Genomic DNA, 23,894 nt, shown 5'->3' with positions numbered 1-23,894 from the left:
GTGAGTTTCGTTACTATCCCATTTTACAGAGGAGGAAACTGAGTCTCAGAGAAGTGCTCACCCAAGGCCACAGGGTGGCTCAGAGACAAGACTGAGAGCTAAAATTTCTTTTGGTTCAGGGGCAAGACTGGGAGCTAAAATGTCTCTTGGTTCTTTGAGGGGGGCTGGCCTAGGGCTGCTTTGCTTTCAGCTGTCATTCTGAGCTGTCTCCAGCAGTGTGAAGAGGAGGGAGGAGAAAAGGAAGAAAAGAGGAGGGGACTGGAGTCCATCCAGTCTGTCCCAGCTCCTGCCAGGCTCCATCTGACCTTAGGAGAGCAATCCTGGACCCAAGCTCCAGCCAAAGAGCCTCTCTCATCTACTCAGGCTGGGAGGTTGCTTTCTAGGAGCTCAGGATGCAAAGGTGGACACTGTGGGCTGCAGCCTTCCTGACCCTCCACTCTGCACAGGCCTTTCCACAAACAGACATCAATATCAGCCCAGGTAAGTGCAGGGACCAGGGCTGGGAGCAGGTGGAGAGGTGTACACTCTCAGGTACTTATTACATCGGTGAGGCCTGGCTGCTTCTGTTGGAGGGTTGGGGTGCCCTGATCTGAGTCTCCTCATAGCTTTCCCCCTACCACCTTTATCATGGGCACTCTTCTAGGCCCAGACACAAAAAGTCCTGGGTTTAAATCCCAGTTTTGCAGTTTACAAGCTGTGTAACATAGAAGAAGTTTCTTAACCTCTCTGAGCCTCAGCTTCTTCTAGAAAGTCGGGTCACAATGGCATTCTCTTTGCACTACTGTGCAAGGCAGATGAGATAACATGGAGAAAGTGCTTTGCACGGTGTCTGGCGCTACAGAAAGGTCTGAACATGGTAGTTTTGGGAGGGATCTGGGCCCCAGCCCCACCTTGGCTGCGACAGCCTTCCCAGGGAGCTTTCAGAGCTGCTGCTGTTGCCACCAGAGGTTAGGTGTGCAGGGAGGGACACTTGTCCCTCTAATGGCCTCCCTGGAGGCCTGGCCCAGCAACACCAAGCCTTGTGGGGCATCCCCAGGGATGAGAACCTGTTGGCCTTGGGAATGTGGCCTCCCAGTGTCCCATATGGAGGATGAGGGTCTTCAAATGAGCTCAATTTCTTCCACTTTGCAATAGGAAGGCTGGGGTACTCATTCTGGGGGACCCTCATCTGGATGAGAAGAGTTCTGAATCCCATAATTTGGTGGCCGAGAGTCTTGACTGTCACCTCTACCAGGTTCTATCCAGTCTTGTTTAAAAATCATAATATTAGCAATATCAATAACAACAACTAAGACTTATATGACCCTAGTTATGTGCCAGGCACAGTTCTAAGCCCTTTTCAGATATGAATTTATTTAATCCTCATAATAACCTTCATATATGGATTTATTTATCATAGCAATGGCAGAGATATAATTTTTAAATCCCCATTCAAGTAAAACTAATAATGAAATACCAAGATGGAGATTCTCATAAGGCCAAATTATTAGGTTGTGATACTGTTAGGGTGAATTTAAACAGTGGGTCGATAGGGTTGCCAGATAAAATACCAGTAAATAAATATTAATAAATTCTTTTTTAGTGTAAGCATGCCCCAAATATTACATGGGATGTATTTATATTAAAAATTATCTGTTGTTTACCTGAAATCAAATTTGACTAGATATCCTTCTTTTCTTTTCTTTCTTTCTGTTTTAACTCTAGCTTCCTTAGTGGTAACAATAAGGGATAGTCTTAGTTCATTTGGGCAAGGGGTTTCAGGTCTGTCCTAAACTCTCTGAGTGTATTCTTCAGCTCAGGTTGCCAGAGCAAAATATCACAGACTGGGGAGCTTAAGCAACAAACATTTGTTTCTCACAGTTCTGGAGGCTGGGAAGTTCAAGATCAGGATGCCGGCAGATTTTGTTCCTGGTGAGGACTCTCTTCCTGGCTTGCAGATGGCCGCCTTCTCACTGTACCTGCACATGGCAGAGAAAGAGAAAGCTCTGGTCTCTTCTTCTTATAAGGGCACTAATCCCATCACGAGGATGGGATCCCCTCTAAATCTAATCACCTCCCAAAGGTTCCACCTCCCAATACCATCACATTGGGAGTTAGAGCTTTAACATATGAATTAGGTGCAGGGAAGAGGAGAGACACAAACATTCCATTCATAACAATGACTTGCATCCTTACTCTTGGACCTCAGTTTCCTCACCAGTGCAATAAGCAAGCAGCAGAGAAGATGAACAAAATATTCTTGCAGGCTGCCTTGTATATCCCAAGATCTTGCCTTTCTGCCCAGCAAAAGTGGGAAGGGGCCAAGACTGAGTTTGAAAGCGGGAGTAACTAGGGGTGTTTTCTGTCCTTCACTAGCTTGTGCCCATGGGACCTCTCTGAGACTCAAGTTTCCTCACCTTTCTGAGCCCCAAGTGGGGATAGCAAGGGTCCCTATCAAGGGTTTTGGAGATCTTCAATGAGCTCATGCAAGTGAAGTGCCTAGCACACAGTAAGCACTTGAAAAATGAGTTATTAACATTACTATGTTTGTCACCGTGGTTGTTGATGTTATGCCAGAATTGGCCAGGAGACAGTTTTCTGTTCTGACAAAAGTCTTCAACATTGAAAGGAACTTCTAAACATCAGTCCCCAAGCCTCATCCCTACTCTATAGATAAGGGTACTGAGATTGTGTCAATCTCAGCTACCTGGGAGAGCTCAGAGTGTGGAATTGGAAGGATGGGTCTTAGAAATCCACTCAGCCCAACCTTTCTATATTGCGGCTATGGAAACTGAGGCTACAGAGGCCAATTGAGCCAACTATGGTCATCACTGTCCAAGAGGCAGTTCTACTGCTTCTCAGGTTCCCAGCCCTACAGAAAGCCCAGTTTCAGCCTATGCAGATAGATTCTCTAGAGGAAAGTGATTTCAACACAGAGGGAATGTGTGTGAGTTTATGGGTGCATGTGAGCAGGAGCATGCATGTTGGTATGTTGTAGGGAGGATTTAGGGGTCTCTGTGGGCCCCGGCAGACCATGAGAATACATGCACCTCCAAGGCCCTCCTTATTGAGAATGGGCTTGGTTTTTCATCTTCTTCTGTGTACCCCCAGCCTTTAGGTACAATGCATAACAGGGCACAGGTCATGGGTCATTCATCTCACTACTCCAGACCTTTCATCACCCACTCCCTGCATATGCAAACATATGCAAATAGCACAACTTGGCCACCCCCTATGTTTTGGAGGAAAAAAAAAAACTCTTTAGACATCTCTTAGAGACTTGGGAGGATTTAGACAGACTAAATCCTTTTCCCGAAACCTTTTCTCTGAACCTGCCTTTGATCTCATTGTTTAAGTGGATTAATGAATGTAAAGTCCTCAGAACAGTGTCTGGCACAGAGTAAGAGCTACGTAAACATTTCTTATTCTTCTTCTACCATCAAAAAGTTTCCTTTCCCTGACTCCTGAGCCCAAGAACTCTCTGTAGCAAAGGAAATTTATAGCAGTGTTTTGAAGCTCAGGACCTGCTTCTGCAGGGCTTCAGAAGCATAGATGGGGAATGAGTCAAGTTATGTAGCCTCTCCCTCACCCATCCAAGAGCCTGGCATTGCACTCTCAGCTCTGGGAAAGGTTCTGGGACCCAGACTGTTTCTACTGTAATAATATCTAATACTTACTAGAATCCCTACCTCTGAGCTGGAACTGGCTTTTCTGTGAAGTAGGCACTATGATCATGACCATTGTACAGATGAGAAAACTGAGGCACAGAGAGCTGAGTTTCCCACTAGGACCATCTGACTCCAGAGTCCAAGCTCTGAACCTGGAGCATAGAGACCTAGGCAACAGTGTTCCTACCTCCTAGAGCAGCCCATATCCTAAAGTGTCCCTTGGACATTCTGTCCAGTTGCCACTCCTCTATGGTCACAGAGCAAGCACTTTGTACATACTTCTAGAATACTTAGTATGCGATGACTCTGCCATGTGCAAGTTCCTTCTTCCAGACTGGGAGTAACCCGAGGACACAGACCTCAAGCCAAATAGGCACCCAGGAAACATCGACTTATTTGCTTAATTAATTGTTACATTTGGTGTTTAATAGATTTATTTCACAAATGAGAAAACAAAGACTGAAAAGAAGATATCTTTTAGAGGCGCTAGTCTGTTCAGGAGTTTCTGAATCTGTCAGACTCAAGTCTCGATACAGTCTCAATCATGGCTCTGCCACTTTTGAGCCAAGAGAGTAAGTGACTTACTCTCTCTGAGCCTTAGTCTCCTCATCTGTAAAATGGGGATGATATCGATACTCCCTCCTAGGCTGATCTCAAGGAGTCACATACCAAACACCCAACGAATGGCTGCTATAATTAGCAATATAAGAAATTGCCTAATGCTTTTCCCCCTGTTTCATGTGGTCTCAAGAGTGGCTCACAGAAGGGGCAGCAAAGCTTAGACAGGAGAGACCTGGGGCCACCAGTTTCACTTCCCAGAGCCAGGGCTCACTGTGAAGGAGCAGTGGAACCCATAGGACAGCAGGAGGGCAGCGAGGGTGACTGAGTCCTCAGAACGCAGCAGCCACCTTCTGGGAGTCTGTGACACTCTTTCGGCCCCCGGGAGTGTCTGGGGCCCAGTATGGGGACCTGGTGGACAAATGTGGCCCCTAAGCCTCCCCACCTCCCCTCCTGGCTGGGTCCCAAGACTCATCTGAAAAGGCGGCAGCAGGGTAGTGCGTTCGTGGGTGGCTGGATTGGGGCCAGGGGAGCCAGCAGCCAGATTGAGTAGGAAGGTGACAATTTATTCCTTTAAAAAGAGTGGGGGTAGGGGGGAGCCCTGAATTCCACTGATGTGTTTTCTTTCCCTAACAAGCTCAGAGCTCCCAAAGGTTTTGACCGCCACCCCAGCTGGGGGACCTTGGGGCCCTCTCCTGCTGCTAATTGAAGGAAAAGACCAGGTGGTTTGGCCTCCTGGTTTCCAGAGCAACAGCCCCTTTGTGCATCTCCTCCCCTCTGCCTCTCTCCCTCCACTTTCCCTCCCCCACCGCCAGTCTCATCTCTTCCCTCCTCTCCTTCTCAAGTTCCCAGCCATGCTAAACCATTTCTAATTCTCCAGTGCTCCATTCGCTCTCACACCTCCAGACCTCTGCACACACCGTGCCCTTCCCCTAGAACACTCTTTCTCTAACACTTGTTCATCCTCCGGGTCTCAGTTGAGACAGCACCTCCTCTAGGAAGCCTCCCAGATCTCCAGGTCAGGGTTGTGTTCCACTTTTAGGGGTTCCTGTGGCAACATCCTCTTTTCCCCCATCCAGGAAGGGAACTCATGATGCCTTGTCATAATCACCTGTGGGATCCTTGAAGATGGGGACAGGGCAGTCACCAATTCAACTAGGGAGAGAAAGTGGCCAACAACCAGTTTCCAAAATAATCGAGGGGGCTGCTCCCTGAAGTTTTTGCTGGCACGACACACATCCACAAATTACATGTTAATGACATCTTTATTTTTGCACTGCTTTTTCTTTCTTTCTTTTTTTTTTTTTTTAGAGACAAGGTCTTGCTCTGTTGCCCAGGCTGGAGTATAGTGGTATGGTCATAGCCTGCTGCAGCCTGGAACTCCTGGGCTCAAGTGATGCTCCCTCTTCAGTCTGTTGAGTAGCTGGGACTACAGGCATGTGCCACCACCTATGGCTAATTTTAAAAAAGGTTTTTTGGTAACGGTGGAGTCTTGCTACACTGCCCAGGCTGGTCTCACACTCCTGGCCTCAAACAATCCTCCTGCCTTTGCCTCCCAAAGTGCTGGGATTACAGGCATGAGCCACTGCACCTGGCCTGTGCTTATTTTTCTTAATTTTGGTCTTCATAGACCATAAGGCTCATGAGGTCAGAAGGCACATCTGTGTAGTATACCGCACAGTATCTTCAACTTGTAACCTACTACCTGAGACCAAGTAGTTGCTCAAATAGTACTTGTTGAATGGATAAAGGAATTAATGAAGGACCAGACCATCAAGATTGGTGTAAGGAAATGGGCTTACATGCAGTGGGACTCTCTAGGTTTGGGGGTAGACAGGCTGGCTTCAAATCCCAGCTGGGAGCTGTGAGATCTTGGGCAAGTTAGCCAACCTTTCTGTGCTTTGGTTTCTTCATCTGTGAAGTGGGGGTGATAGTGGCACTACCTGGTAGGATGTGTGAAGACTGAGTGCATTTTTCTGTATCAAGCATTTAACACAATGCCTGGCACACAGTGAATGCTGAGTCAGAGCTGGCACTGGTTGTTGTGTTGCCATGGTTACCTGACTGTCAAGCTCTAAAGCTAAAGAAATCCCTTCACAAGAGACAGATTAGCAGAGGCTGGTTTGGGGTCAGGCTGATGAAAGGCCTTCTATTCCCAATTCCTTAAACCCAAGAGGTAAAGGAGGAGGGGGAAGTGCCGTGCAGGTTGGAGTTAATGATCATCTCAGCGCAAGCCAGCGCTCTTTTCTGCCTCCCAGGTCCTCCCAATTAAAGGCCTTTGCCTGCCCTGTTGGAAAGGGGAGTAATTGAGCAGTGACCTGTCACAGCCCCATTTTCTGGTATATTTCACCCCTGGCATCCATAACCACCATTTACTCGATGGAGAAAACCTAAAGGACCAGAATGGGGAGGCGGGGTGTCAATGGTTCAAGGAGCTTGTTTTCCACTCTGGGAGGAGCAGACAGGATTGGAGGCCGGGGTTCTTTTTGAAATATCCACAGTCTTTAGGACCAAGGACCCTTTTTCCCTTCTCACTCCACTCAGCCCCTTTCATTTAATTAATTATTAATTCCTCTTTGCCAGGCTCTATTCAAATGAGAGAATGAATGAATGAATGAATGAATGAGTAATTCTACAGGCTCCATCTTTCAGTCTGGCACACTGTAGACCAGGGCTTCCCAGAGTTTCACGTGTACAAGAATCACCTGGGGCTCTTGTAAAAATACAGACTCTGATTTGGAAGGCCTGGAGTGGGGCCTGGGAGTCTGAAGGTCCCAGGGGATGCTGAGGTTGGCCTTCGCAGCAATCGTTGTCCTAAACAATATGCAAAACCAGGATCTGGCAACCTCTGATTTCAGGACTTGGTTAAAAAAAACTCCAGGAACGCCATCGCAGCGTCAGAACCCCTGGTTTCAAAGGCATGAGTTATGCACACAGCCTTCTCACTGTTTTCCCAACAGGTTGCCCTCAAGAAGTGGTGTTTGATTCCCTACATATATTTATGCATTCAAGCCTAGTCATTGTGCACTTACTATGTGCCAAGGCACCAGGGGGAGAGGAACGATCACAACAGATGCTGATGGGGATAGAGGAGGAATGTGTGAATGTTGAGGTGCAAGGGGCTCTAAAAGCATCTATCAGAGGCTCCTACCTCATCTTCCCTGAATAAGTCACTGTGCAGCAGAGACTCAAAGGAGAAACAGAATTGGCTGCAGTCAGGTTAACGGAATGATCCGCAAAGGTCTGAACGTGTCTTTGAGAAATGGCGAAAGTGTGGGCAAACCTGGGGCACAGAGTAAGGAGGGGGCGGATGACGGAGACTAAGCGAGGGGCAAGCAGTTCCCAAGGGCAAAGGGAACACCTGCAGGGCTTCAGGGAAATGAGGTCAGGCTGTGCCAAGGAGGAAGGATGCCTCCGGACCTGGGAGGTGAGACAAAGCAGGAAGAACAGCGAAAAGGTGTTGAGAAAGGTGTTGAGAAGGTCTTCATGGAAAAAGGTCAAAAAGAATGCAGAAGGAGAAGAAAGAATGAACTGAATTTAGGAGACGGAATAGACATGACATGAAAATTGATGGGTTGTAAGGAGAGGAAAAAAGAGATTATTTTTGGCAAATTATCCAACATGCTAAGAAATTCTGAGCAATGCCAGCCAATTCTTGTCGATTTTGTCTGATCCCAGCCAATCCTAGATAGAGTAGTTTATATCAAAAAAAAAAAAAAAAAAAACATGCAGGTAGAGTCAATGTAACAGACATCCTAAGTTGGATCTGAGCACAAAAAAAGGAAAACACTGAGTAACGTCTGGAGTTTAGGTAATCATGTTGTGCCTGTGTTCATTTCTTAGTTTTTTAAGATGTTAACATCAGGGGAAACTGGGTGAAAGGTATACAGGAAACCTCCACACACTATCTTTGAAACTTCTAATTTTTTTGTTGTTGTTGAGACAGGGTCTTGCTCTGTCACCCAGGCTAGAGTGCAGTGGCACAATCCCAGATGACTGAAGTCTTAACCTCTTGGTTTCAAGTGATCCTCCCACCTCAGCCTCCCAAGTAGCTGGGACTACAGGCACATGCCCCCACGCCTGGCCGATTTTTGGTAAGAGACAGGGTCTCATTATGTTGCCCAGGCTGGTCTCAAACTCCTGGGCTTAAGCGATCTTCCCACCTTGGCCTCCCAAAGTGTTGAGATTATGGGTGTGAGCCACTGCACGCAGCCTAATTTTTTATTTTTATGGGCCATAGTAGGTGTATATATTTACGGGGTACATGAGATATTCTGGTACAGGTATACAGTGTGTAATAATCCCATCAAGGTAAATGAGGTGTCCATCACCTCAAGCATTTATCATTTCTTTGCGTTACAAACACTCCAACTATATTCTTTTAGTTTTTGTTAAATGTATAATAAATTACTGTTGACTGTAGTCACCCTGTTGTGCTATCAAATACTAGATCTTATTCATTCTATCTAACCATATTTTTGTACCCATTAACCATCCCCACTTTTCCCCTGCCTTCCCCACTAACTACCCTTCCTGCTTCTGGTAACCATCATTGTACTTTCTGACAACTTTTCTGGAAATCTAAATTTATTCCAAAATAAAAAGTTCATTTTAAAAAAAGAGGTAGAAGACAAAGAGAGCGGAGACTACACAATATGGTGATTTTGAGACTACGAACTCTTCCCACTACCGCCCTGCAGAAAGGTCACGTGAACATCTGCAAACATCCTGCTAAAGTTAGACTGGACTTCCAAGGAAGTGAGGGGGGTCCCCAGGGGCCAGAAACCAAGATAGAGATAGAGAGTAAAGCAAGCATATTGCTCCAGAGCCCTGAGTAGGGCATCAGCCTCCATAATGCCTGGACTGGGGTTTTAACACCTGCACGGGATGGGAGGTGAAGTCAGAGCTATCTGAAGCAGGAAATTGAAACTCGAACCCTTTCTTAGTGCAGAAACTCATGTAGAGTTTCATCTTCAGTGGAAGGGAAACCAGGGGGAAAAAAAATCCTCCTACGGTCAGAGAGAGATGACAAAGAAGTTTACTTCATTCTAAACTCAGGGGAGAAAGTGCTAGACTTCCCTTCTGCAGACTTCTTTAGTGAGGTCCATGTTGTTAAATTTAAACACAATGTTAAAGCAATGTCTTCAGTACTTTTAAGCCATGGGCTAGGATTAGTAATACATTTTAACTCTAAAATTAGACAAATGGCCCACACTATACTTCTCATTAGTTGCGGGGGCTGTGTCTTAATTTTTGTTAAAGAAAATAGGAACAGGCTAAGAAATGTGAATGTTTGCTGTGATGTTTCGTGTTGCTGTGCTGTGGGGTTATTTTACATTTTTGGAGTCCTGCCTTCCATCTGGGGAAGGGTTTCTCAATCCTGGCACTTCTGACATTTTGGGTTGGATCATTCTTCGTTGTGGGGAGTTGTTCAATATAGGATGTTTAGCAGCATTCCTGGCCTCTACCCATTAGATGCCATTAGTACCACCACTTCCAGTGGTGATAACCAAAAATGTCTCCAGACATTGTCCAATGTCTCCTGGCAAGGGGCAGGGATAAAATTCCCCCTCACGGTTCGAGAGTGACCAACCAATTTCAGTTTGTTGGGAACTGTGGGGGTACCGAGGATGTGGGACTCTCAGGGTTATTGTTGTTGTTGTTATTTTGAGTCAGGCTCTTGCTCTGTCATCCAGGCTGGATGGAGTGCAATGGCGTGATCATGGCTCACTGCAATTTTGACCTTCCGTACTCAATCGATCCTCCCACCTCAGAGTAGCTAGGACTACAGGCACACTCCACCACTCTTGGCTAATTTTTGTATTTTTTATAGAGACGGGGTTTTACTGTGTTTCCCAGTCTAGTCTCGAACTCCTGGACTCAAGCAATCCACCCACCTCGGCCTCCCAAAGTGTTGATATTGAAGGCATGAGCCACCACACTCAGCCAAGACTCTTGATTTTAAAACTGGGATGGTCCTGGGCACACTAGGATGGCTTGGTCACCCTACTTTCATCTCTAATATGAGTATTTAGGGTGCCAAGTAATTTTAGGACAGGTGGGAGTATCACCAGCAAATACTGAGTCATCCCAGTCACTCCTGGACAAACTTATCCAAGTTCTCACGGATGAGTGTCCTTGGTTACTGAGTGGAAAGAAGGTAGAAATGATTTGCTGATTCTCATCCATGCTAACGGAGAAACTGCTAAAAAAGTGAACCCAGGCAGCAATTCGGTGTAGCCTTTTTGTGTTGTAGGCAGTGCTCAAAAGTCCCCACAAAGAGCTCAGCAACACCCAGTGTTACAAAGGGTCCATCAACTCTCTTGGCCATTGGCGCTTTAATGCATCAAGGTGATGTCCTCCTAGACCAATGCTCTCCATCAAGAAAGGAGGGACCTGAGTTCCAGAAAAGGGTAGGGACAGGCCAAGGTGCTGTGCCCACTTACCTCCCCAAGCAGAGCTCCTTCTTTTTGCCATATAGAAGAGGATTAAGAAAGCAAATTCTGAACCAACAGGCTCCAGTTTGGATACTGGCATGTATTGAAAGAGAGTTGGCCAGGATTGACCAGGAGGGGTGGGGAGGTACCCCTGGTCAGCACAGCTGCTGAGGTTGGGGAGAGGCTGTTCTGGTCAAAGGGGAAAGGCCAGTGGCACTGACCAGGCCTGAGAAGCATGGCCTGGAATCTACCTGCCTAGCATAACTATCTTGATAAAAGCAACTGTCCCTTTCTTTCCCCAGAGAAATGCACAGAGGTGCACACACACTTTTAATTTTGTATTTGATTTTGGGAAATTCGCTGAATCTCTGCAGCCCATCAGTCTTGGTTATAAAACCCTGAGCTAATCATTAAGAACCAAACATTACGTAATCCATATATCCCAAGTATTTGGTGAATTTATTTGGCCCAATCAGTTGACTCAGTAACTCCATGAAGCAGGTGCTATAAAGACCATGAACTATTCTTAGGCCTGCTAATTTCTCATCATGAAGCATCATGCCAACTTTATGAGCAAGAACTTTGGAGTCAGGAAGCCTGGGTTCAAATCCTTACTATGCCACTTACCTGCAGGATGATCTTGGGCAAGTTACTCAGCCTGTCTTAGCCTTAGTTTCCCTATATGTGCTTGGCTTACAGGTAAACTGTAACAAATGCTCAATGAATGTTGTTCACTACTTTATTACTTCATAAGCTCAGCCAACCACTATAGTGGCTTGAAGGCAAAGATTCCACTAAAGGGTGACCTTCACCCACCCTTGAGTGGATGGCTACAAAAGGGACCCCAGAATAGTTTGAAGGTCAAGGTGGGAAAGAATGGGCCAGCATCTCACAGCGGGTCACATACAGAGCTGGGGGTAGAATCCAGCCTTCTCAACCCCAGTCTAACAGATTCCACCCCCGCCCACTGCCTGTCTTCATGGATAAGCCATCCAACCTAGTATGAGAAAGGTTCTCAGCTTGCCTGTGTCCTCTCGCCAGTCATCCTGAGTCGTGGTTTCCAAAAAAAGTATCTCTTAAGAAGCTTTCAGGGGGGCTGAGACTTGAGAGAACTTCACTGTCTCAAACATGGGGTTTTTAAAAATTTGTTTCTTTTTAGAATTAAGAACAAATGCTGAACTCCAGGAGTTCAATGGGCAAAGTTATAAATAGTCTTGGCTATAGCTTGGCAATAAACATGTGGAAAAATGTGCAGTCTTGCCAGATAGCCCAGCATTGCAAATTGAAACAAGATAACCTTTTTTTGCTTATAAAATTTGCAGATTGCCATGAAAGTGGTAACACTGAGCTCTGGCAAGGGCAAAGTGAGATGGGCACTCTCAAACATTACCGTGGGAGGATAAATTGCTTTCAGGAGACAATTTAGCAAATTATATTAAAGCCTTAAAAAATCTCTCCTCAGAAAATCAGCAGAAATGCCAAAAAAGCTTTATGCACAAAGCTGCTCATCTCAGAATTATTTGTAATAGTTAAAAAAAATAGAGACGCTATCTAATTATCTAAAAATAAGAGAATGATTAAATAAACTCTAGGAGAGCCACTCAGTAGAGGATTCAAGAGCTATTTAAAACAATGTTTATAAAAGTGTATAATAACATCGAAGAAATGCTTATACTCTTTAATTTTTAGAAATCAGAATACCGACCGGTATGCAGAGTACCATATAATCACATTACGTTAAAACATCACTACATACAAATGTGACGTGAGAAAAAACCGTATCAAAGCATTAACATTTTCCAGGTGTTCTATGATGTGCATGTATTATTTTTATAATTTAGTAAAATGTAGGTATGTATATGTTTTTTGAACCCCAAGCATAGAATTGCATAGATCGGCCGGGCGCGGTGGCTCAAGCCTGTAATCCCAGCACTTTGGGAGGCCGAGACGGGCGGATCACGAGGTCAGGAGATCGAGACCATCCTGGCGAACACGGTGAAACCCCGTCTCTACTAAAAAATACAAAAAACTAGCCGGGCGAGGTGGCGGGCGCCTGTAGTCCCAGCTACTCGGGAGGCTGAGGCAGGAGAATGGCATAAACCCGGAAGGCGGAGCTGGCAGTGAGCTGAGATCCGGCCACTGCACTCCAGCCTGGGCGACAGAGCCAGACTCCTTCTCAAAAAAAAAAAAAAAAAAAAAGAATTGCATAGATCATAATGGGACATGTTTTACTTTCATTCTTAAAAGTATGTACAGGCGGCCGGGCGCAGTGGCTCACGCCTGTAACCCTAGCACTTTGGGAGGCCGAGGAGGGTGGATCATCTGAGGTCAAGAGTTCGAGACCAGCCTGACCAACATGGAGAAACACCGTCTTTACTAAAAATACAAAATTAGCTGGGCACAGGCCTGTAATCCCAGCTACTCGGGAGGCTGAGGCAGGAGAATCGCTTGAACCCGGGAGGCGGAGGTTGCAGTGAGCCAAGATCGCATCATTGCACTCCAGCCTGGGCGACATGAGCAAAACTTCATCTCAAAAAAAAAAAAAAAAAAAAAATTATGTACAGGCAGGGCTTGGTGGCTCATGCCTGCAATACCAGCACTTTGGGAGGCTGATGCAGGAGGATCACTTGAGCCCTGGAGTTCAAGACCAGCTTGGTCAACATAGTAAGACCTCGTCTCTACAAAAACAAAACAAAACAAAAATCGAAAAATTAGGCAAGCATGGTGGGGCACACCTGTGGTCCCAGCTACTCAGGAGGCTGAGGTGGGAGTATCACTTGAGCTGGGAGTTGGAGGCTGTAATGAGCTATGATCAAACCACTGCACTTCAGCCTGGGCAACAGAACGAGACCCTGTCTTTAAAAAACAAAAAAAAATTAAAATTAAAAGATTGTAAAGAAAAGAAAATAGGTACTAAGTTATGGAAACAATGTCAGCACTGCCATCCTTCCTCCCAGTCTGTTTCCTCTCTGCCCCCAGCCCTGCCAGAGCTGCCCCAGCCTTCCCTGTGCCCCCTGTTCTGGATGGAGTTCAAAGGACACTGCTATCGATTCTTCCCTCTTAATAAGACCTGGGCTGAGGCCGACCTCTACTGTTCCGAGTTCTCTGTGGGCAGGAAGTCCGCCAAGCTGGCCTCCATCCACAGGTAAGTGGGATCCCCAGTCCCCCATAGTTCAACTAAGCACCTCTTTGGGAAATGGGATGGAAAATGGTATTTCCAACTGGCATTTCTCTTTGGTAATTGAAACTATTTGAAAGAAGTGGAGATGGAGTCTTGCTCTGTTGCCCAGGCCACTCTCGAACTCCTGAGCTCAAGTGATTCTCCCCGCTCACCCTCCCAGAGTACTGGGATTATAGGCATAAGCCGCAGTGCCTGGCCAATTGAAGCTACTTTTTAATCCAACCCAATTTCTCGCTGAAACCATCCTTGGCTATAGAAGGCAAAGCATTCAGCAGGGGTAGCAAACAGCATGCTGGAAGATCCACCTTTATAAGTGTCAATCTTGTGCTGTCCTCTGCTCTGTATCCTGTGATACAACTGATATACTACATATATAAAGAATATGATGTAAGGAATACAAGAAATCATAACTGACACTTATTTGCTACATGTTTTATGTACATCATCACATTAAAGCTCCCTCAAACTATATCATATAGGTATCTTCATTTTACAGATTAGAAAGGTGAGGCTCGGAAAAGGTAAGTAACTTGCTCAACATGACACCGCTCTTAAGTGGGAGAAACCAGTTTTGAACGTGTGGAGTCAGATTCCATAGCCCACCCTCCAAGGCCTCCTTCCACATTCCTCTGTCTCCGAAGCCCCAGCCACACTGACCATCTCAGAGTTCTCCAATTTGGTCCAGCTCTTTTACTTCTGCATACTCTTGGGCATTCTATTCCCCCTGCTGGGAATTCCATCCCTATCTTCTCCAGGTAAATACCTCCTCAACCTTCAAGACAGCTCTGACAATGTCTCTTCACTAAAGTCACTTAATTACACTCATTGCCCAGCTCTCCTGGGACACTCCCTTGATCACAGCTTAGCTACCTTTTTTGCATCTGACTTCCCTGCTGATTTGTGAGTTTTCTCAGGCCAGGTGTGATGTGTTCCATTGGCACCCAAGCTACAAATCACAATCTTACCTCTGTTCTTCAAGAATCTCAGAAACTACTGAAAGGGGGTTGGTTTTTTTATGTGTAGAGCCATTGGCTTTTGTTAAGAATAAGGAAAGGGGGCCAGGTGTGTTGGCTCATGCCTGTAATCCCAACCCTTTGGGAGGCTAAGATGGGAGGATTCTTTGAGTTCAGAAGTTCAAGACCTGCACAGGCAACGCAGCAAGACCCGTTGCTACAAAAAAAAATTAGCCCGACGTGGTGATGCACACCTGTAGTCCCAGCTATTCGGTAGTCTAAGGTGGGAGGATCACTTGAGCCCAGGAGGTTGAGGCTGCAGTGAGCCATGTTCACGCCACTGCACTCCAGTCCAGGTGACAGAGCGAGATCCTATCTCAAAATAAATAAATAAATAAATAAATAAATAAATAAATAAAGAAGGGGTTCTTTATCTTAGTTTCCAAATGCATCTTGAATCCACACATCTCTTCCTCCAACAGATGTGTTGAACAACCAGTGCATTTTCAGTGGGGCTGAGAAATATACTGAGACAGTCAGGGTCCAACCAGGAAAACCAGAACCACTACATGTATCTAAAACAGATAATGCAGGCAAGTATGGAAGCTCAGAACTTAAAAGGGAGTAGTGAGGCAAACTAGAGACACATAGGAGCAGAAAGCCAATTCCATGCCTCAGTTGGAGGGCAGGCCAGTCCTATGGGTGCTGGAGCCATGGAGGAGAGGCAGCCTCTGCCAGAGACTCCCAAGCAGAGGGGGAAAGAAATACTCTAGTTTCTCCCTCCTACCCATCTGCCAATGACTCATAGTGCCTTCCATTAACTGAAAGCCAGCTAACATGGAGTCCTATGAAAGACATTCTTCAGGGATCAAATCTGCTATGAGAGCACAGCACAGTAGAGAGTTGGCACCTGTAAGGACAGAAGACATCAATTCTCAAAGAATTCCTAGCCTGCAGAGGAAAATGAGATCTATGCAATAAAAAGCGAATGCAGAAGTGATTTCAAATCAAGGCTTTTCTCTAGACAGCCCTCGTTGAAATTGCAACCTCAATTGCATCAGAAAGACCTTGAACATGGAGAATCAAACTAACCAGCCAGCCCCTGGGGGAAGAGGAACTTTGGGCTACAGGTGGTCAAGCATTGGATAGAAGATATTCATGGAAACTTTCCTGGAAGTACTGGTCCTGGATCAGGATCTTGAAAGACTGGGAAGCTTAGGGAATGAGGGCAGCAGATGTTCCAAATGAAGAAAGCTGTGGGGGACCGTATGAGCATGGATTAAGGTCATTAGAGTCAGGCAGTTCCAGATTCTAGTCCCAGCTCCATCTCTTCCTACCTGCACGATCTTGACCAAATCACTTAAACTCTAAGCCAAAGAATTCTCAACTTGGAAATAGCAATAATCACACTGATCTTTTAAAGTTGTGAGGCATTAAAGGTGATCATGCATCTAAAGTCTTTATACAGCTTTTGGATAACTCTCTGCCCAGCAGTGGGAGTCATTATTATTTTTATTAATTACAATACATTATAATTCTGCCTCGAGGAGGCCAGTTTTTTTTTTTTAACGTTCCATATCAGTTCATCTCTCTGAGAGTGAGCAAGGCTTGTCTCCCTCTTCCTCTTTCCTTCCTCTCTTTTGCCTTTCCTTTCCCCCAAGAGTATATGTCAAGTAACTCCCTGCATGTGACTGGCTGGAGCACTGTGTTAAGACAAATTCTGAGTGCCAGAATTCTAAGCGTTTCTAATCTGGAATTAATTGGCCATCAATTCCACTTCACTAACACAAAACTAAAGAGAGTAAATATGGGTGCTTTGATTTACTACCAATGCCTCAAGAAAAAAGAAACCTTCTAATGGTGGGTATTTTAGATTAGGTGGCAGTCTTCAGAGAGCAGTCATTTGGAAGAAGCTGACGGGAGCAGATACACCTTATGGCAACATAAAGGGTACCTCAACATAGTCCTGTTTGGAAGTGAATTATTGAAGTTGATAAGAGAAGATACACGTTGTTGGAACACAAAAGGTACATCAACATGGCCCTGTTTTGAAGTGAAGTATTAGATCTATGGCTGGTTATTATCATTCTGTATTGACTTCTTTGACATACTAAAGTTCATCTTTTAGTGGCATGTGGAAGCCAATAGTGGGAATCATCTGTTCCGTGGGATCTGTCATCTGGATCTGTGAACGATTTGAGTGAAGTGTGCCTACCACTTGTCCATTTGCTGTCACATCCCTTGCCCGTTCTTCTAACCTCTACAAACTACCTTTTTCAGGCTCATTGATATGGGCCCTGGATGAGAAGTTGTCTTGGCTTTCCTTCAGCATCTTCAATGCAGCAGCTCCAAGTTTTGTGTCCAGACATGGCTACAACCTAAGGAGAAAGGGCAGTGCTAGAAACTTGGGTCTTCTCTGTATACCTCCCTCCTTTCATCATGGAGAAAAATATTTCCAAGATGTCCCCACAAACGTTGCCTTAAATCTAACTGGCCATGCTTGGTCATATGGCCAGTGTTAGCTGCAAAGGGAGCTAGGAAAATAAAATTTGGCTTTTCTGGGTCATAATGAAGGCAATGGGGTAAGGGATTAGGAATGGCTATGGGATAGACAACCAGTAGTATCTGCCCCAGTGACTGTTTGTTGTGAGAATGAAATTAAAATTAGTTCATGCACATAAAACACTCAGCACAGTACCTGGCGTGAAGTCAATGCTCAAGAAACATTTTAATGACAGGATGAAAATAATTTTGTGTTCATTTCTCTACCTCTCTATCTGTTTATCAATCTGTCTACTCATCTATCCATCCATGTATTCATTCATCCACCCACCCATCCACCTATCCACCTACCCATTCATCCATTTGTCTGTCTATCTATCCATTCATCCATCCATTCATTCATCAATCTATCCATCCATCTCTACTTCTTTGTTGTTTTTGGCAGTGGACTGTCACCAGGGTCCTCCACTGATTCCTTTGGATGGGTGAATTATTTGATAAGCTCTTTGAAATAGAGGATAAGAATCCCCTCAAAAGACACCCATGACTTCTAAGGATGGTGGGTTGTTAACTGAGGGGCTTGGTTTTGCTAAGTGGGCAATGCAAGTTGAAGCCTAGAACTGAGTTTCCCAGGAAAACAGAGATTTTGGAGATGGTATGTGAAAAAAGACTAGGAGAGAAGGGGATATATTATAAAACGGCAGTGTAAGGAGGGTCTTTGAGAGAGAACAGAAATGACTAGTGGAAACTTTTATTTATTTATGTAACGTGTACAATGCAATATCAACTCCTTTCATTATCCCTACATGATATCTTCAATACAATCCACTTCATTTGCTAGTGTTTTTGAGACAGATTTAAATTTTAAGGGATGGGTAGCAGTACTGAGTCCTTCTTTGAACTGGCATAGGTCAAATCCAGAGATGCCCATGTAGGACCGGCCACATATGGGTGACTTAATGAAAAATGAAGGCCAAATTGGATTATATCATCTATTTACTTTGGTCCAGGAAGGTAAACAAGGATTGCTTTCAATTTTTGACTCTATTCTATGAAAAGAGGCAATGAGGAACTAGCTACTATGTTTCTTAAATTCACAGCTGGGAGGAGAATGTCTTTGTGTATGACCTCGTGAACAGCTGTGTTCCTGGCATCCCAGCTGACGTCTGGACAGGCCTTCATGATCATAGACAGGTGAGAAAGCAATGGCCATTGGGCCCCCTTGGAAGCTCCAACCAGAATTCTATTTTGATTTAATAAGCTTTTCACATTGGTGCCAGGTCACAGCTATGCACACAGCACACAGAGAGAAATCAGACACCAAGACGCCGCAGTTAGAGCATGATCAATTTGTGAAAGACATTTAATGATGTCCTACTAAATGATGGGAACAGATAGCATGGTCAAAGAAAACCTGTTTGGCTAGGATTCTCTAAAAAAAAAAAAAAAAAGACACTAGGCGGAATGTGGTGGCTCACACCTGTAATCCCAGCACTTTGGGAGGCCGAGGTGGGCAGATCAAGAGGTCAAGAGTTCAAGACCAGCCTGGCCAACATGGTGAAACCCTGCATCTACTAAAAATACAAAAATTAGCTGGACACGCAGTGGTGGGCTCTTGTAATCCCAGCTACTCAGGAGGCTGAGGCAGGAGAATTGCTTGAACCCAGGAGGCAGAGGTTGCAGTGAGCCAAGATTGTGCCACTGCACTCCAGCCTGGGTGACAGAGCAAGATTCCATCTTGCGGGGGGGGGAAAAAAAAGACACTAAAACGTGATTAGATGTGCAAGAGATGTTGGAGGGGAAATATTTGTGAACGAAAAGGAGGAAGGAGGCATAAGCAGGCAGGGAAGGACATTGGACAACGCCGTGGGTCTAAGATAAGTGAAAGGAGACCAGAGAGAAAGGACTGGGTAGGGAGAGCCTCAGGTCACAGCACAGTGCTGAGAAAGTCTTGGCTAGGCCAGTGGGGAGTCCCCAAGCAAAGATGCCCAAGACTGGACTCCTGCGCTGGGCAGGAATGCGCCAGCACCATTACCCCGACATGCTGAGTCACTCACTGGGAACAGCCTGGAGGAAGCATGTCTCACTGTGAATGCAATGGTAGCTCCAAAGAGGCAGAGGCATGTCCTTCTCACAAACAAGGCAGTGAATCCAAGGTGGCAGGAGAGCTGGAGCTCTGCTTTCTGCTGGTCCTCCTGAAGGTGATCTGGGCAATGTACTTCTGTGGCTGCCACAGCCTTCCTGGGTAAGAGATATTTAAGTCAGTGTCTAATGGGTAAATAGGAGTTAGCCAGAGAGAGTATATTCCAGGTAAAGGGAGCAGCATGGGTCAACATCCTAAGGAAGGGGAGGTCGTGGCACATTCAAGCAAGTTAATTAAGGAAGACCATTGTGGTTAGGGCACAGAGTGGGGTAGGGGTGGGTGTATAACAAGGCTGAAGAGAGTAACTTGAACCAGATCTCTGCAATGTCATAGCAAACTCCACCTGGAGATTTTTGTCCTCAAACTTTTCCTGGGCAAACTGCATACTGAGTCTGTATTTTGCATGCATGCTTCTTGCGTTGCTCAGGGCACTATAGGGAATAAGGTTCCAGTGCCAGTTCCTGTTCTGCCACTTACTGGCTGGTAGGTGACTGTATGCAAATTAAAAAAAAAAAAACCTCTCTGAGCCTCAGTTTTTGTGTCTGTAAAATGGGGATGAAAATAACAGTGCCTTGTGAAAAGAAAAACAAGTGAGCTAATGTATGTAAAGAGCTTACCGTGGTGCTTAGCATACTAAAAGAACTCATTAAGGATGATGAAAATTGCTGTTAAAGTAGCAGAAGTAACAGTGTGCTCAGACCTAACATTTTTTTTTTCTCGAGACGGAGTCTCGCAGTCAGACCTAACTTTTTTTTTTTCCTTGAGACGGAGTCTCGCTCTGTTGCCCAGCTGGAGTGCAGTGGCACAATCTCGGCTCACTGCAAGCTCCACCTCCCGGGTTCACGCCATTCTCCTGCCTCAGCCTCCCAAGTAGCTGGGACTACAGGCGCCTGCCACCAAGCCTGGCTAATTTTTTGTATTTTTAGTAGAGATGGGGTTTCACCATGTTAGCCAGGATGGTCTCGATCTCCTGACCTTGTGATCCACCTGCCTCGGCCTCCCAAAGTGCTGGGATTACAGGAGTGAGCCACCGCACTCCTGTCTTTTTTCTTGAGACAGGGTCTTGCTCTGTTGCTCAGGCTGGAGAGCAGTGGTGCGATCACAGCTCACCACAACCTTGAACTCCTGGGCTAAAGCAATCCGCCCAGTCTAGGCTCCAGAGTAGCTAGTACTACAGGCAGGAACCACCACACCTGGATTTTTTGTTTTAACTTTTGGTAGAGACAGGGTCCCACTATGTTGCCCAGGATTGTCTCCAACTTCTGGCTCCAAGTGATCCTCCCACCTCAGCCTCACAAAGTACTGAGATTACAGGCATAAGCCACCATGCCTGGTGATGTTTTAAATCAATAGACTTCAACTGGCCAGAACACATAGAGAAGTTATAATTTTAAAAACACTAAAATGTCCATTTATAATAGCAACTCTAAAATTGGATTATAACTACATTAAATGAGAGTTAAAGAAACTTGTATTAAAAGACCTAATAATAATAATAATAATAATAAATACAGGAAAATTGCTTTTTTTCTTATTTTCAGAGCTAGGCACCATGTGTCAGGCATTGTACTAGTCCTTCACGTGCTTTAATTTGTTCAACCCTCACAACAACTCTCTAAAGGACATATTAATTCCACCATACAGATGTGGAAACTGGGGCTCAGAGAGGTTAAGTAACTTGCCCAGGTTGCAGAGCTAGGCAGCGGATGGACATAGGACCACAAACTCTAGTCTCTCTCTCAGAAGTAGCATACTGTTCCCATTATATGACGTGAGCTCTGTAATCATCAGTGCTGTGGGGATACTTTTCTTAAAACTTAAATAAATGGAGAAATGGCTCTTGTTCCTGAACAAGTTGCAAAGATGTAGTTCTTTCCACAGTTAATTTGCACATTTATTGCAACACCAATCAAATTCCCAACAGGACTTTTCTTGCAATTGGACAGAGCAGTTCCACCTTAGGCAAGAAAAACACGGACTATTTAGACAAAAAGAAAACAGATGGAGAGTGACTCCCATCCACTGGCAAAGTGTAGTAGTTAGGGGTCTTGGGTACTTGACTCAGATAGACCTGGGTTTGATTCCCAGCACTAATACTTTATTTGCTGTATGAATTTGAATAGGCCAATCTGAGTCTCAGTTTTCCTATCTGTAAAATGGGGCTGATGATGCCTGCTTTTCAGAATGGTGAGGATAAAACGAGTAAAGTGCCTGGCATGGCACATAATAAGCCCTCAACAAATGGCAGCTAGTAATAGTAGTAATAAGAGCAGTAGTATCAGATTGGTAGCAGTAATATCAGATAGCAGTAGCCTCAGTGAGGACATCTGTGCAGAGGTGTTAAAAATTGAGTTGCTGAGATGTCTGAGCTGGAGCTGTCTGGCTCAAATGCCCGATCTTCTTCTCCGTGGAACCCTCCCAGGAAGGGCAGTTTGAATGGACTGATGGCTCATCGTATGACTACAGCTACTGGGATGGCAGCCAGCCAGATGATGGTGTCCACGCGGACCCAGAAGAAGAGGACTGCGTGCAGATATGGTACAGGCCTACCAGTGGTGGGTACCCCTGAGACGAAGGCTCTTGCAGGGGTGCTTGGGAGGCACCACAGGTGGGGAGGGCGAAGAAGCGCCTTGGGGGAAGAGGAGCACCTTCCCCCAAGGCGCTTCTTCGCCCTCCCCACCTGTGATGCCTCCCAAGGCATCACAGGGCCTGAGACTGGCAAATTGTTCAGCACCTTGGAGACCAGTTGAGGTCACTAGGGTGTTGGGGGCATGGCCATTCTCCACAGTGGATATGCTTTAAACAACATTAAATGGGGTTTGGTTGACACCTAGACTCCAACTTGGATGAGAAGACATTATAAATAGAAGCATGGGGGGAAAAAGACTTGCATAGAGAGTAGTCAAGGGGTGGCGCTTCCATGTCAGCTCACCAACACACCAAAGTGCAAGCCCCTTCCCCAGGCTTCTGCTACTGAATATTAGAAGCAAGCCACACCTGGGGTGGCATGAAGGTGTACGTAGTGACAAGAGTGTAGACCTGGATTCAAATTCTGGCCTCATTGCTTTCTAGCTCTGTGTCCTTGCAGAGAATCCTCTCTGAGATGGTTTCTTCTTCTATAAAATAGGCTTAATAATTTGTCCTACCTGCAGGACTGCTGTGTAGATTAAAGGAGGCACAGTTGATATAGCACTGTGGCAAGACCATGGACTTGGGAGTTGACTGCCCTTGTGTGAACCCCCGCTCCACCCTTAATGTGTAGCCCAAAGAGAATGCCTTAACCTCTTGGTGCCTCAGATTCTTCATCTTCAAAATGTGGCTAATGATACTTAACTCACAGGTTAATGTGAATAAAAAAAGAAGATAGTGTTCATAGAACAGCTGCCATGCTCAGTATTCGGTATTAGCAATCACCAGCATCATGATGAATCATCACTTTCATACCAGTCTTAATAGAAACAATATTCCCATTTTGCCGATGAGGAAAATGAGGCTCAGAGAAGTTCAGCAACTTGTTCAAGGTCACACAGCAAGCTAAGTAGTAGAGCTGGGTTTCAAACCTAGATCTACAGAGCTCCAGACCCAGACACTTAATTGTTATTCCCTCTTTGCTCTTTTTTCTTTTCCTAATTAGGGGAGGGAGGTAGAGAACAGCTTATTTTCCTGGGAGCCCTCCCGGAGCCTGGTAGCCAGAGCTGGGCCAAGCCTCTGGCTGAAGTTCGTCCTCCCATCCAAGGTGACAAGCCGGGATCAGCTTTATGCAAGAGTAAGGCTGGACACCAGGCTTGTCAAGTATCAGCAAGAAAGGGCTGCCAGTGTAGACACGAGGCCTACTGGGGAGGGCTTTTACCTCAGAGGAGTGGTGGGATTATTTTATCTTGGCGGATGGATTTTCACCCAGACTCTCTGCTTCTTTCCCTCACAGCTCTGAGATCGTGGAATGATAACATCTGCAGCCGGAAGTTCCCCTTTGTCTGCAAAATCCCATCTCTGACCATTCATTGATCCTGTCTCGTTCTACTGGTGTGAGGGCAACTCCAGTATCACCTTGTAGCTGTAGCCAGTGTAGAACTGACATTGAATACATGTAAAACAAACATGGGAGGTTAATCTCTTGGACAGAGATTTTAAACAAGCAGATCTTAATTATACAGGGTGGTCGCTTGGCCAAGTGACGGGAAAGCCAGCTCAAATTGGCTTAATTAATTTTTTTAAGTTTTTTTTTTTTTTTAATTGACCCAAGTAACAAAAATCCAGGGGTTGTTCTGATTCAGAGTTGAATCTCACTGGCCTGGCTCAGGTCACATGCCCACCCTGAAGCAATCACTTTGGCATATGCTAAGTGACTAGCTCCTGCTTAGCTGCACTTCTTTGGAAAAAATGGGGTGGGAGTCACATCATCAGAGGGGCTGGGAGTGGGGGAAAATGGGAGGGGGTGTTGGTCAAAGGATACAAACTTTTGGAAACAAGATT

At 45.5% G+C, this 23,894-nt stretch overlaps 1 protein-coding gene across 1 annotated transcript; it reads left to right on the top strand.

Moving 5' to 3' along the window:
• The first annotated feature begins 392 nt into the window (after positions 1–392).
• Positions 393–23,426, top strand: CLEC19A (C-type lectin domain containing 19A). The gene is made up of 5 exons (XM_025369402.1): positions 393–480; positions 13,622–13,787; positions 18,379–18,472; positions 21,844–21,976; positions 23,347–23,426. Exons 1-5 carry the CDS (start codon positions 393–395, stop codon positions 23,424–23,426), a joined length of 561 nt encoding a protein of 186 aa, XP_025225187.1.
• Positions 23,427–23,894: the final 468 nt, after the last annotated feature.

Source organism: Theropithecus gelada, chromosome 20 (assembly GCF_003255815.1).
Source record: "Theropithecus gelada isolate Dixy chromosome 20, Tgel_1.0, whole genome shotgun sequence".
Classification (NCBI taxonomy): domain Eukaryota; kingdom Metazoa; phylum Chordata; class Mammalia; order Primates; family Cercopithecidae; genus Theropithecus; species Theropithecus gelada.
Note: the sequence above shows the minus strand (reverse complement) of the source record. Positions and strands in the feature narration are given on the sequence as shown.

Coding starts and splice junctions, on each gene's coding strand:
- CLEC19A (XM_025369402.1), top strand. CDS start 393: ATGCAAAGGTGGACACTGTGGGCTGCAGCCTTCCTGACCCTCCACTCT. Junction 481..13,621: donor AGACATCAATATCAGCCCAG/GTAAGTGCAGGG, acceptor CTCTGCCCCCAG/CCCTGCCAGAGCTGCCCCAG. Junction 18,473..21,843: donor GCCTTCATGATCATAGACAG/GTGAGAAAGCAA, acceptor GAACCCTCCCAG/GAAGGGCAGTTTGAATGGAC.